Source organism: Patiria miniata, unplaced genomic scaffold, assembly GCF_015706575.1.
Source record: "Patiria miniata isolate m_02_andy unplaced genomic scaffold, ASM1570657v1 HiC_scaffold_9, whole genome shotgun sequence".
In the NCBI taxonomy this organism is placed as follows: Eukaryota; Metazoa; Echinodermata; class Asteroidea; order Valvatida; family Asterinidae; genus Patiria; species Patiria miniata.
The window spans coordinates 28237987-28252843 of record NW_024037076.1 but is presented as its reverse complement, the minus strand read 5'-3'; the positions used below and the strand labels follow the sequence as shown (position 1 = coordinate 28252843).

The window sequence follows — 14857 nt, the reverse complement described above, 5'->3', positions numbered from 1 at the left end:
GCTTCTTCTTTCTAGTAAAAGTTGTACTTAGGCCTAGGTCCTGTGATAAAGTCCTAATCGTATTCGTAGGTCGGTTTTTGCAAAGGCATTGGATTAGAAGAGTTTAAAAAGCAGTTTATTTCTGAAAAGGTTGGAGTAAGGCATGTCACGACAATCAGGATCCGTCGGAAATTCTTGGAGGTACAAGGCATTACGAGGAAGACCGAAACCAGTGAGTTACATTTTTTACTCGCCAGCGCGCAGCGCAGCCTTGAGATGCCGCCGTGCGGTGTAAAGTTCTCCCTGCTGATCGGCCGTATTGGAAAAAAAAATATTTAAAAATAAAAACTTAAAAGGAAATAATTTTTACGCCACGTTTATTAGAGTACATATTCTATTTACTGTGGGTATATTTGAAATTTCAAATGCTAGTTTTCTAACAATAGTAAATGTTTATAATCCATGGAAAAATGATGGAGGTAAAAAATTGTGTTTTCTGTGAGCTAGCTAGCTTGAGTATAAACTGGACTTTCAAGTAGAGTAACTCCAGCCATGCTCCAGCATTTGTCCAGCTGACATGCTCACGACATGTAAACAGCTGAGTGCTCATGGCCTCAGCATTTGCTTTGATGAAAAGCTGAGTATTGAATAGTGGCACTCTCTCCCCTGTTTCGACCTACTGCTTCTCCCTCCTTTTGCCCATCTTGCTCCTCCCCCCATCTCCCTCTCCTCCTGCCTCACCTGCTCCTCGAGTCCTCGTGCCTCTCCTTCGCCAGTGCCTGGAAGCAACTGCGCACCTCCAGAGTGTACTGGGCTTGTAGATCTTGTCATGAGGAGAAGACCTTCCAGTCCACCTTCTCCTTGGGGCCAGCTGACTTTGGTTGTCTTAACTCTTAAGCTGAGTCTTACTCGTATGGACACAACTCTATGGTCCGAAGAGAGGGAACTGAAGCTGCTGTCTGTTTTGGCGTTTGTGACATTCTTGCACCATTTGCACCGAACGAGAATAAAGTCAATCTGATGTTTAGCATCAGTCGCTCGATCCTAGTACGTACAGAGATTTCCACGTCTCTTTTGATAAAGAGTGTTGGCAGCGAGTAGACCCTGTTCTTGGAGAAGATTGACCAGGTGATGACCATTTCTGTTTGAGTCGCCAGTGTGATAAGTGTAGCTTGCGTCGTTTTGGCCGAGACATGCATTGAAATCAACCAGCACAGCCAGGAAGTTGTGGGGTGGAACTTGCTCAAGCGCGTCCAAGAGATCAGCGTAGAATTGCTCCACTGCTGCCTCATCACTGCAGTTGTGAGGGGAATAAGCCACAGTGACTGAGGTGAAGGACTTGAGGGCATACTGAGATGACACCCCGCAGCGACTTCTGTGTGCTTCAACTGAGTAGCAGGCCAACTCCTCCTCGAGCCGAGCAGGTGGTCAGGCTCTCTCCATGCTGATGAGGTGATCAGGTGTATTCCCTCCACTTCCTGGAACTTGAAATCCTCCTCCATGTGGACAATGGAGTCTCTGCTCCTGGATTCCGAGGATGTCTATACCGCAGTTCTTGGTACAGGCAGCTAACTCCTGTGTCCAACTCTCAGACTTTAAGGTCAGTGCATTGAAGGTCTATCGAACTATCCTCTTCTTGCACTTCAAAAGGGGTGCAGTGATCCTGGTTTTGAAGTCAGACTGGACCCTCCTTGAGGGGTTTAAGGATCCGTCGTCACACTGTCCAGGTGGTCCCAAACCTTGACCAGCTGCGCAATACTCCTAGGGATTCCGGCCCTTGTATGTGATTTGTGCGTGTCCTATTCGTCATACTTTATTATGTTATACAAGCCCAGAATTGCCAGCCTCCGGGCCGACTCGGCCTTTGTGTAACCCTCATCTGCCCTTAGCTCCATCCCCTCAACAACTTCGCAAGACGTGAGTCTCTCGTAACCAGTTGCACTGCAGGGCACAGTTCCAGCCTGCGGTAGGTACAGAAAGCTGTACTCCTCCACCTCAAGGTGTGGCGGAACATCCGACCCTTGACAGTTGAGCGTGATTGCGCGCTTCATCCTCCCTCAAAGACTAGAGACACAATTGCCTTCCTATTTTGCTGCATAGGAAGACCTTCAACCAAGACTAACGAACTCGCAGACTGCCGACCTACAATCCTGGCCAAATCTTGTTGGGCCCCCGACCCCCCTGGCCCCCGCTCAATGTCGTCTCTCATGATGCGGTGTGTGCTCCATCAGCTGGAGTGAACAACATTGATTGGGGGAGCAGGGGAGTGGGTGACCGTAGGAGGCTAAGGAAGTGTCCCAACCATTTTGGCCGGGATTGTAGGCTAAAGAGTTCTACCTACCTGCAAATGATCTACTTTACTTTTAACTGGTCTTTATCACTCCAATTGTTGTGTGGTGTTTTCTTGTTGTCATTTTAACCCTCTTCCAATGACATTCTTGTTGCTTTTTAACATCACCAGCTATTTTGATGAGTCTAATTTCACTTGTTTTGAAATCACTCTATTGCAGCTGATTATTCGACTTACTGCAGTCAACCAGTATATCACCTGCCACCTCTGTGGTGGCTACTTGGTGGATGCAACCACAATCATTGAATGCCTGCACACATGTGAGTTATATATCAGCAACGGCATAACTAGGGTTAAACTTCTCGAGGAGGCACCTGGGGGTGCCTAAGTTTTTCAAGGGGGGCACTGAAGGCAACTGATATGTTTAAAGCTATAGTCCATCATTTGCAGCCATCCGAAAAGTAACTGGCGTAATTATTGTTGAAAAACAAACTTGGTTGAAAGATAGTAAGGGAACTAAACTCCCTGTGAAATTATTCTTTCTGGGAAGCTGTCATTTTGAAGTAATCAACGAAAGGAGGCCTTTCCAACGGTGCGTCTTAAGACGCACCGTAGGAAAATTTAAATTAGTAGTTCGTTTTGTTATTCGGCGAAGCGCGTGCAAGAATTGGCACGACGCACACGCGCGCGCGGTAACTATAATTCGTCGGATCAGTGAGCGACGTCGCGCATAGCTGCAATTCAAAACAATTCAAAACATGATTCAGTAACTTTTGATTCGAAATTGAGATCCTAGAATGCTGTTTTTCTCGGAATATACAGCTGAAGCTTAGCTGAAACTTCATCAGGTTAGTTGTTCAGTATCCTTCATTAGATTTTGAACACTTTTGTTGCTTCAAACGAACAAAATGCACAAATTACAAATGATGGACTATATCTTTAAGTGCAATTCAAGATTTTAAATGGGGGGGGGGGGGCACTCGGGGGCATGGACCTCAGCTAGGGGGCATGTGCCCCTCCCCCCCCCCCCCCCCCCACCATCCCTTAGTTTCACCAATGTGTATCAGGAAGGTTCATAGGCACAGCAGCAAGTACACATATATGTGTACCATGTTTAACATGAAGATCATAACAGAATGGACAAATTTCAATTTCCAGTGTAAACATTAGGTTGAGCAAATGAATTGACTGCAGCATGATTTGAAACTGCAGGCTCATATATTCAGCACCAGGACTCCGCAAACTTGGCTATCCAGCCCTGGCAGTTTCTCAGTTGTTCATGTTTTTGTGATTTTTTTATGTATGCTTACATTTTGTCCCCAGTTGATTCACATTGCATTATTTAACACAAACAGCCTGCTACTTCAATTATATTTACTAGTCCTTTTTATTCATTGCAGTTTGTAAGAGTTGTCTCATTCAGTACCTGTATACCAGCAAGCGATGTCCTACCTGTGATATTCTCATACATGAAACCAACCCATTCAGTAGTATCAGGTAATTTTGTTAACACCCCAAAACTCAAGATGCTTGGATAAGTACTAATGCTCTTTCATTAAGTACACATATCTACCAATATTGGTGCTCAAGATAGCACACTATTATTATCCCTGCTCATTTGGCCTATTAACGTTCCAAATGCCATCATACTACTCTCTCGGGAGTACATAGCTTGATGCTGCCATTTCAGTGTAAATCAGCTAAGGCAAAAAAAAAAATATTTCTGCTTCCGATTACATGGCATTTGAAAATAGGGTAGGTAGGTAGGGCATTTTTTTTTTTTTGGCCAATTTAGTGTGTACGATCATATGGAGGTGTCTGCGTGTAGTCAAGGGTAAAAGGTAGAAAACTGATGGTTTTGGGTGTTTTTTCCTCATTTTCCCATAAAAAAATTAGGGTAGGGGCTGTCAGAATAGGGTAGGTAGGGAAACTGGAAGCAGAGCTATTACTTTTTTTGGCCTAAAATCAACCTCAATAAGCACGTGCCCTCACAGGTACATGTACCCATCTAAACCTGGGTGGAGAGAAGCAAACTGTGACAAAGTGCCTTGCCCAAGGATACGCACCACAGTCTCTCGGGCTTGACTTGAACCCACAACATTTTGAATTATTTTGAAGATCCAAACCATGACGCCACAGCACTCCATCTAACTCCACCATGAATACTGTTTCTTGCTATATTTGCCATAACGTAGTGACTTGCTTGTGTACTCTTCCTAAATGTTGTTCACAATTTCTGAGTGAAAGAAAAATCATATTTTTTTGCAGGCATGACAGAACAAAGCAGGATATTCTAAACAAACTCCTACCATATGTTGCATCAGGTAATTGATACAGTTTTTAACTTTCAATGTCTTGATTTCCCTGTAAGCATTGTGTTCTAGTGGTTCTCTCTTTTCTTCATTAAAGGTAGGGTAGATCATTTGTCATTTGTGCATTTTAATTTTTTTTTCATTTGAAGCAACAAAATTGCTCAAAATCTTAAGACGGGTGTTTAACAACTAACCTGATGAAGTTTTAGCTCTGTGAATGCTGTATATACCGAGAAAACAATATTCTAGGATCTCGATTTCAATTCAAAAGTTGCAGTCATTTTTTGAATTTCGCCCGAAATCATCACCTTGGACACGTTCTCATTTAGGCGATTGCAGCTACGCGATGTAACCCACTGAACAGACGAATAACAGCAACTGTGTGCAGGAGTGTGTGGTGTCAACGCCTGCGCGCACCTATTCACAGATTCGCCGAATTACAAACCAACTACTAACAGAAATTTCCAAAAATGCGTCACTTGTACGGTACGGTAAAGACTCATAACGTGACCTACTTGTGGGCCTACACGTTATAGACTGTGCGTGATTGACTACAAACCACATGCATGTACAATCGCATGATGGGTTGACGTTGGTCGTACCGGACACAGTAACTCTGCAATAATATTGCACCGCGTGAATTTCCGATCTGTTTCCATTTTTTATTTCGTTTTGTTTTTCACAAGATGGCTTAACCAAACTGACCCGACCTGAAAATCGCAAGCGCAAGACTGAAACTGACCCGACCCGACTGAAATGATGAAAAAACCGACCCGACCTGACCCGACCCGGAGTCGGTTTCGGGTCGGGTTGGTTTCTATTTCGGGTCGGGTTTGGTCAACATTAAGACTGACCCTCTTTGGTGCCAGCAAAAACTGACTTTTGGATGATCAACTCGATATTTTTACTTGTGTGACCTTATCATACACTGTTGCATCATAGTTGCCACAATGACTGGAGTGCAGAAGTAATTATTTTTCCTGATTTGTTTTGTTCTTCTTTATTCCCTCCAGATGAAATAGAAAACCAGAAATTGTTCTACAAGAGCAGGGGAATCACTGCACCTCCAAAAGGTAATTCATTTAAAAAAAAATTTTTTTTAGAAAAATAGTTTTCGTAACAAAATAAATGTACATGAAGTGCTATCGTAAACTGCTCAGACAAAAATGAACTAGGATATTCAATACTGAACCACCATGGGATCAAAGGTTTAGGGTTCGTTGCAGCGGTTGTAAGAACAGCAGTGGTCCAGGCTGGATAAACACCCGCAGGCCGTATCAGTAAACCAATGACGACCGCAGTGCAGACACTCGCCGCAAAGCATTATGGGATTGCTACGCAATGCGCTTATAGTACAAACTTTAAGTTGAGCACATCCTATTCTGTTGGTACATATATGGTACAGTGTTGGCTAATATACACAAAATGAATGCTTATGAGTGCAATGGTAAGAATAATTTCATGAGGGGACAGATGGAATGTTCACCGAGTGGAATGGAACATTCCATCTGTCACCGAATAGAAATTCATTATTTGTTTTATACAAAGCCAAAATATATCCTCGTCATCTGATTGGTCAGAGCCACCAGTAGTGTGACCATGAAATAGAACTTCTATTGACCGTGGAATAGAACTTCTAGTTTTGTGGTACGGCTGTGCCGTGGGTTGGGACGAATAATTCAACGACCAACCAATCAGATGACAGGTATTAATTTAGGCATTGTATAATCTCTAATGTCCACCCTTGTGACATCGAACTTACAATTTACTTTTTTGTTGTGTTATTTAGTTGATTCTCGCACACCTAGTCCTTCGCCTTCACCTTCGCCTAGTCCTTCGCCTTCACCTTCCCCGACACCACCGTCTTCTGTCTGCCATATAACAGACACACACATATCCATACTGCTGGAGTTTATAGGGTAAGCATCAAGAAATTGGATAATCCTGCACTAATTTACCTTCACCCGATTTCATGAAACTCAGCGTCGTAACTTAGGATGCGTTGCAGTGCTACAACGTGTACTATCCTCACAACGCATCACGGCTGCGATGCGCCATGTGAACCTCTTTATAAAACATGTTGGAAGTGTGATTCATCATATTTGAACTTATACATATAGCCCAATATACAGTCCTTTTAATTTTGAAAATCACAGATGTGTGGAAAAAGGCACACCTGGATTTTTCTAGGTGTGTGATTCTGTGGTCCAAACTGGGACTGAACAGTCTGTTATTTACTTTATGATATTCATCTTGGTTTACAGTAAAGCCATTTCAAGAGTTCACATAAGTATAATTATGCTGTAAATGTATCCTGAGGTGCGTGGTGCAGAGGGATTCAGGCGTGGGATTATTCGCTTTTCTCGGGAAGCTTTAGGCGTGCGATGGCCTGGGGTGCGATCGCACGCCTCAAATTAGAAGGACTGAATATTGGCTTGTCCTGACTAGGCTTGTCCAGCCTAGGGCAACAGATGGATTATGTGAAAGGGAAGTTGTCATTACAATTTTCAACATGTAAAATATTGTGAATTGATGACTATAATGAAACGAAGAGAAAAAGAAAGCTCAGTTTTGCGACGCTCAGTCTTTTCAAGTTTTTGTCTTTTTTTTTGCATTTTGTTTGCAGGGCATGCGATGGCTTCAAGCGAAAGGGAGTAAGTATTTCATAAACTCTCAAATGTGTCAAATGAGCAAGTTTGAACAATTCTTGAGTGAAAAATGTTAAGTGTAGATTGATTGGCAGTGGGATAACATAATGGGAGACTTTTGAGACGTTGGTGGCAGCAAACACACCGGTCCTTTTTCCATTAATCGTCTCATATTGAGCATGCACGCTTTAGCTTAAAGATATAGTCCATCATTTGTAATTTGTGCATTTTGTTCGTTTGAAGCAACAAAAGTGTTCAAAATCTAATGAAGGATACTGAACAACTAACCTGATGAAGTTTCAGCTAAGCTTCAGCTGTATATTCCGAGAAAAACAGCATTCTAGGATCTCAATTTCAAATCAAAAGTTACTGAATCATGTTTTGAATTGCAGCTATACGCGACGCCGCGCACTAATCTGACGAATTATAGCAACCGCGCGCGCGTGTGCATCGTGCCAATGCTTGCGCGCGCTGCGCCGAATAACAAAACGAACTACTAATTTAAATTTTCCTACGGTGCGTCTTAAGACGCACCGTTGGAAAGGCCTTCTTTCGTTGATTACTTCAAAAAGACAGCTTGCCAGAAAGAATAATTTCACAGGGAGTTTAGTCCCCTTACTATCTTTCAACCAAGTTTGTTTTTCAACAATTATTACGCCAGTTACTTTTCGGATGGCTGCAAATGATGGACTATAGCTTTAAACATGACGTAAACAATTGAAAAGGACCGCTGTGTTTGCTGCCACCAACGTCTCAAAAGTCTCCCTTATGTGACCCGTGGACTGTGAATGACCACAGGGGTTGCTGTTTGCTTAGGTCAACAATAAAATCCAGTTGTCAAACTTCTTAACCCCAACAGGGTACACAGATAAGCAATACTATTGATTAATAAATACATGTACCTTAGACAGTTTGCACATTCCTATTGGTCAAGAAACCACTGCTAAATTACCGGCTGGTTTTTAGCACAATTCCTGCATTCTGCGCCACATCCTGCAGAATGGGCCGTGCATGTGCCAATTTCCATATACAGCCTGTCTAAAAAAAAATGGTACAATCGAAAACGATTTTTTTTTTCAATATTAAATCTCAACATAAGTAAGTCGTTTTGAGCATCACATTAAAGAAACAGACCAGGCTTTCCAATACTATTTGTTTCATCTCATTTGCTTTTGTCAATCCAGAGATAACTCCAGTTTACTGCGGAACACAAAAATCGAGTTTGTGCCACTTTCTGGTTGAGTGAAAACGGTGAAAGAATTAGTTAAACAAAACGTTATTCACACTTGAACAGATTTATAAAGAAACTATTTATCATTGAACTTATTATGTTGACTGTTAAAGCTTGTATCGAGAAAACCAGACTTCCTTTGTGTACTTTAATCTGTGTTTTGTTTCTTTTGCCAAGTTGCATCTTTTGTGAGCTTCAAGACAGCATGGCACAGTACTCGAAACAACTCTTCCTATGCATAAAAGTGGCACAAAATCAATTTTGGTGTATCGCACTAAATTGATTATATCTCTGAATTGACAAAAGCAAATAAGATCAAACAAACAGTATTGGAAAGCCCAGTCTTTGTTCTTTAATATTATGCCAAGTAAGAATGACTTATTTTGAAATTTCATATTGAACCAATTTTTTTTCTGACTGTACCATTTTTTTGGAGACAGGCTGTATAGCTAGAGGGGTGTTTCAGGATGAATTGATGAAAAAAATCGTGGGAAATTTGTGAAGTTTTGACTTGTTTTGACTTTTTAAACGAAAGATATTTTTGAATGGGAATAAATATGTGCTGAGCCACGTACGTTTAAAACCGGCGTGGATGATGGCCCGAGCCAACATTATTCGGTGACCAGAACCTTAATCAGTTTTAAACAGACTCCGGCCAAGCACATATTTATTCCTTTAGTAATGTTAGTCAGTTTGTGTTTAAAAATACTGCAGCCTATGGACTGCGTGTGTGAACAGTACTTTCAGACTGCCTCTGCTTTGGTCCATTCTATAAAAAAAGTCCACAAGAGGTTTGCAATAACCAAAAGTAAGAACTACAGTGATATTTTACTGTAAATTTCTGTTTGATATTGGCATGCTTTTATTGCTGAACTTGTGCTAGGCCATTATTTGTGTGTCGTCTAAACAACGTTTTGGGAGACACCGACCCTATGGCCATAGACCCAAACATCCGTATGACTGTAGCCCTGTTAGCATGTTAAAGTTTTGGTTCAGTTTTTGAAGAAAAAAAAATTGTATAATTTCTACATGCTTTCGTGGATTTGGATGAATCTTGGATGCAGTGACCCTTGGGTGAGAAGACACAATTCTTCATCGGATTACTGAGGTCAAAGGTCATGCAGGGGTCATTAGAGGTCATTGTTCAAATATGCTTCAAATGTTTGTCTACAGAATTTGATGGATATTAACTTGGATTGAGTGATCCTTTGGTGGGGGTTACACAATTCTTCCGAAATTTGAGGTCATAGGTCATAGGTCATTGAGGTCGTTGTTTAAAAATACACAAACTTTGACTTTTTTAAGAACAAAAAAAACATATAGGGATGGACTGCAGAAAAGGCGACACACGCGATCCGCGGATGATTTATTGTTTCTTGTGTCATTCCGTTTCATAGCAAATTCCCAAGAAGTTTGTGCGGGTATCTCAAGATGCATCCATCAGGCACATTCAGAGGTTCCTCATGAGGAAACTTCATCTCGGCGAGAACTATGAGGTACGCTTTGGAAATAATGAGATAGATTTAAAGGAACCTATTTTTTAATGTAAGATGGAACCCCAAAAGAGCGCTGGAAATACATCTTTGAAGTATGAACTGAATTAATCTTGTGCATCAGGTCGGGGTGACCACGCTAAACCAACCCAAAACATAAAACCGAATCCGAACCGAAACCGACCTGAACTCCCTAAAACCGACCCGACCCAACAAAAATTCCAAGGAAAACCGACCTGAAAAAGAATATCTGGCTAGGGTAACTGTGTCCGAATTTTGTGCCTAAACTAACCCACGTTGCGTGAAAACCGACCCGACTGAAGTAATGGTGTTAAAAATAATGAAGAATGAATGAATGAATGAATGGTCACAAGCCGACCCGACCTGTCCCGAAGTTGGTTTTGGGTCGGTTCAGGTCAGTTTTGGTTTCAGGTCGGGTTTGCACAACACTAAACTGAATTTGCGTATCAAAATTTCAACATGAAATTTCACAAAAATTGGACATCTGAAAAAGGCAGCACTTTCTGATTAGCCTATAAAAAGGGTGAGTATGCTTCTAAAGCAAAAATAAATGTACAAACTAAGCCTAAATGTGAAAATCAAAATTTGACAAAGTTCGACATGTTTTTGTACATGGTGGAAGTGTGGCCTTTATTTACGGAGGTAGTCCAGTAAATTGGCCACATTTATGGGGCTAGATTAAGATAGGCCCTTCTTGTTACCATGATTCAACTTGAATGCAGTACTGGGATAATTCTGCTCTGTATATTAATTTGAAAATAAACCGCTACTTTCCAGGTAGACATAGTGTGCGGTATGGACATCATGGAACCAGACCTAACACTAAGAATGCTCAGCGAACAAGTCACAGATGACCAGGTAGGAAGATTCTTAAATTGGATTATTGTGAGAGTAAAGATTATTTTCGGAGTAAAGACGCAATTTTGGAAATTTCAATTAGAAGTTGGTTTGTAATTTGCCGAGTCCATGAATGGGTGCGCGTAAGCGTTGACCCGACACACACACGTGGACAACAGTTACTATTATTATTCGTCGGTTCAGTGCATGATATCACGTAGCTGCTATCGGCTGAATGAGAACGTGTCCCGGATGCTGATTTTGGGCGTAATTCAAAACATGACTTGGCCACTTAAAATCAAGTACCTAGAATATTGTTTTTTCAGACTATACAGCATTCACTGAGCTAAGCATTCACTGGTTAAGCACCCATCTTTAGATTTTGAGCACATTTGTTGCTTCGAACGAAAAAAAAAAAAATGCAGAAATAACAAATGATCTACCCTTCCTTTAACACTGACTCTTGCAGAACATTTCATCTGCAGACTAGTTTATTCCCTAACGTTCTAATTTCCTTTCCTGTTCCAGTTTCAAGACGGTTTACTGCTTCTTCACTACAGTCTGGTGGATGCAGACGTCCAAGAGGTTTACGATGTTTCGTGAGAAAATGAAAGTCTCCATGTTGTGACAGTGGATGTACCTTGGACTTTGTTTCAGTGTTTTGGATCAGGAATTGACCAGTTTTCTTCAAATCAGGTTTTGACAGTGGGCCCTTGGGGCTGATTCTTAAATGGTGCTCAGATTTCCCCCCTCCCCTTCATGCCCCGCCCCCGTCTCACTCATATCTGTGCAATATTCAGTACCGTCCGTCACCACAGTGAGAGTCTATGCATGAACATGTACAGTTTTTTTAAGCTCTGGCAGGACCTTCTACATGTCATTTGGTGGTCAGTCAGTCGGATGGTCTGTCTGTCTGTCTGTCTGTCCCCGAAAATTTACCAAAAGTATGGTGTTCCGTATGTGCCATCGGCGTCGCATTTTTCAGCGTCGCATTTTTCAGCTCTGGCAGGGATCGATTTCATGCAAGACTTTCATGCAAGACTTCTTGCAACATGGCCTGATTATTGTGCACTCGCACTGTGCTGTGCAACATCTTCCTCAAACAAGGTGGACACCATTTTGTGATGTGGTTGGACGGTATCCAGAAGGAGGAAATGTCCCTAAAAGGTGGGCGGGGTGCGATTTTTAAGCTCTGGCAGGGGATTCTACATGACACTTGGAGGTCGGTTGGTTGGTCTGTCTGCCTGTCTCGAAAATTGACCAAAAGTTTGGTGTTCATATGTGCCATCAGCGTCGCATTTTTCGCAGGAGGTTTTTGTGCACTCGCACTTGTTTTTGTTTCGTACGACATGTCAAAATCATGTGTTCTTGATGCTTTCAGTAATTATGGATTTTTTTTGGAGTTTCAACCTTGAAAAAGAAATTGGTAATAAAGCTTTTGGATTTTTTAATTTACTGAATAGTTGTTTTAAAAATATGTACAGCTTCAACTTCTCATTTGCATTGGAGGGTGAGCTCAAGTCTGTGACCACACCTGCAGAGTTATAAAAAAAAATACTACGTCTTTAATGAAGGGGCTCTCAGAAGTGGTAAAAATGCACCCTCTTTTGTTGGCGCAGGGAGCCCATACCCTTTTCAAGAATGTATTGATCTCTTAAATGTTACATCATGTATAACTGCACAGGTCTCAAAATTTAGGTAAATGTCTACTAGCTGGTTGTCCAACTTGCAGTTTGAATTACTTGAAACGATAAAAGCTAAGTTGTGTAAAAGAACATTATCATTCATAGTTATAAAAAGTAGATCGACTTGGCCAAATGGGACTTCAAATGCGCCATTTGACATTGTTAAAGTTGTTCTATCCTTGCTCTTCAACATATTTTTTTGTACTAACAAATTTTCAACAGTTTTATTTAAATAGATAAAGCTACTTTTTCTGTTGAGGATGTATTGAATTCTCTGAAAATTCGCTTTATTTTTTGTTTGCTTTTGCGCCTATAACGCAGAAAAAGATACACCTGAAGTATTGTCAGGATGCAAATAATTTGATATTTGTAAAGAAAATATTGCAAATACTAAACATGGAAAGGGTACAAGGGGGTCTAAACCAAACCCACCCCACCCCCCCCCTCCCCTGGCCGAAAAAAAAAGATCATGCAGACAAAAAAACTTGAAAGCTACCCCCCCCCCCCCCTTAACCAAAGCTGGATTCGCCCTTGTTGTGTGACATCAGGTCATAGAATTTCAGGCCACACTTTTGACTTTAATGGTTTTGTAAGAATGTAATGTTGTTTTACAAATCTGGCCAAAGGACCCATCTTTGATGCGCACACCATCAGTGCCTTACACTTCAAGGGAATTTACTTATTTGTAAATTATTATTTTTCTATGCAGTATGAGTGCCTTTATTGTTTAGTTATTGCATGCACAAAGACATTTGGAAGGTTTGTACATAATGTATAGGACGAAAAATCCAACTTTCTTGTATTTGATATAAAATTCAATTAAAAAAGTATTAGTTTTCACAGCAAGCTTATCTTGAAGAGGTGATTTTGTGTAAATTTTGTTTTTTTCTGGTGCGCATTATGTAAGCGCTTTTTGCCGCAATACTAGATTTCTAACCCCAAAACATACCCCTTTTCTAGAAGTCAGTACTATAAAGGAGGCATGCAACTTTTCCTCTGATCCGCTGATTTCTTTCCTTGTTTTGCTTCTTTTGGGGGTTAGTATTTTATAGCAAATATTGTTACACAGACCTGTTTAAAATGTTGTGTTCATAGATGATGGAAAAACCAAGAAAGAAAATGCTGTTCTCATAGTCTGGTTCCCTGACCCTACTTCAGATGAAACGGAGCAAATTAAATTATAGACGTCGGGGAATTGTCAGGTCAGGGAACCATACTAGCTGGCTTGCACCCGTTCATGGATGTGTAACCGATTACAAACAAAATGTGGACTAACTAAATTTGGCAAATTGGAGGCAGTATTTGAAGAACAAAAAAACAAAACAAAACAAAACAAAACAAAAACAAAAAAAAACCACATTTTTTTTCCAACGATGGTCGGCTGACCATCATTGGAAATTGATACAAAATTCCACCTTTCTTGCAAATGACAGCACAGCAGGTGCTGAGATTTCACAGACTGCTTGAGACTATTATTCACTTACAGTCAATTAAGGTATTTCCTAATAATTTGGTTGTGTTGGTTATTGATGTTTGCAAATGATGTATATCACCTTTAAGATCGTGAGGATTTGACTCTCTCTGTTGTTGTCAGGTTGGGTGGTGTAACACAACTGCCCGGTGTTCAGAGTTGGGTGGGCAAAGTGAATGTAGGCATCGAGTGTTGCCTGGTAGCACACTAGGGTTGCTAAGCCATGCATTGATGGAACCTCTGTGCAGCGTGAAATGTGTTGACTGCTGAGTTTGTTCAGTCAACATTAATGCCATTACAAGTCTACCTGCAATGTGCTGTAGCCCCAGAAGATGTTGCATTCAATATCAAAATTCACTCCATTGTGTGTTCAACAAAGAAACTAACTGGAGTGGGATGTTAAAGGGAATATACATCATTTGCTTTTGCTATAATTTTCAGAAATGGATGGAATTGGGGGTTGGAAATATATATCAAATATAGTTACACTGACTTTTTTGAGGTTTTGTGTTCGAAAATGCTATAAAAACCAAGAAAAACAATCATTTTCCTGTAGTCTGGTTCCCTGACTCCATATAAGAAGAAACAGAGCAGTTTACATACATTGGGGAATTGTAAGGTCAGGGAACCAGTCTAGCTGGCTCGTACCTGTTCATAGGTTTGTAATCGATTGCAAACAAGTGCGATGGTCAGTTGGGGCCAGTATTTGAAAAAAAAAGCCAGTTTTTTCCAACGCTGATCGGCCGATCAGCGTTGGAAATTGATACAAAAATACCACTTTTCTTGAAAATGACAGTATACCAGGTGCCATGATTTTACAGATGCTTTACACTGTCATTCACTAACAGTCCAGCAAGGTATCTCAAAATGATTTGGTAGTTTTATTTTTT

At 41.0% G+C, this 14857-nt stretch overlaps 1 protein-coding gene across 1 annotated transcript; it reads left to right on the top strand.

Annotated features, from left to right (window-relative positions):
• The first annotated feature begins 25 nt into the window (after positions 1 to 25).
• On the top strand, positions 26 to 11710 carry LOC119720590 (polycomb group RING finger protein 6-like). Its single transcript, XM_038190321.1, has 10 exons — positions 26 to 211; positions 2490 to 2589; positions 3670 to 3766; positions 4538 to 4593; positions 5595 to 5654; positions 6371 to 6500; positions 7208 to 7235; positions 9858 to 9956; positions 10752 to 10832; positions 11340 to 11710. Exons 1-10 carry the CDS (start codon positions 143 to 145, stop codon positions 11412 to 11414), a joined length of 795 nt encoding a protein of 264 aa, XP_038046249.1. The 5' UTR covers positions 26 to 142; the 3' UTR covers positions 11415 to 11710.
• Positions 11711 to 14857: the final 3147 nt, after the last annotated feature.

Coding starts and splice junctions, on each gene's coding strand:
- LOC119720590 (XM_038190321.1), top strand. CDS start 143: ATGTCACGACAATCAGGATCCGTCGGAAATTCTTGGAGGTACAAGGCA. Junction 7,236..9,857: donor ATGGCTTCAAGCGAAAGGGA/GTAAGTATTTCA, acceptor TCCGTTTCATAG/CAAATTCCCAAGAAGTTTGT. Junction 10,833..11,339: donor AACAAGTCACAGATGACCAG/GTAGGAAGATTC, acceptor TTCCTGTTCCAG/TTTCAAGACGGTTTACTGCT.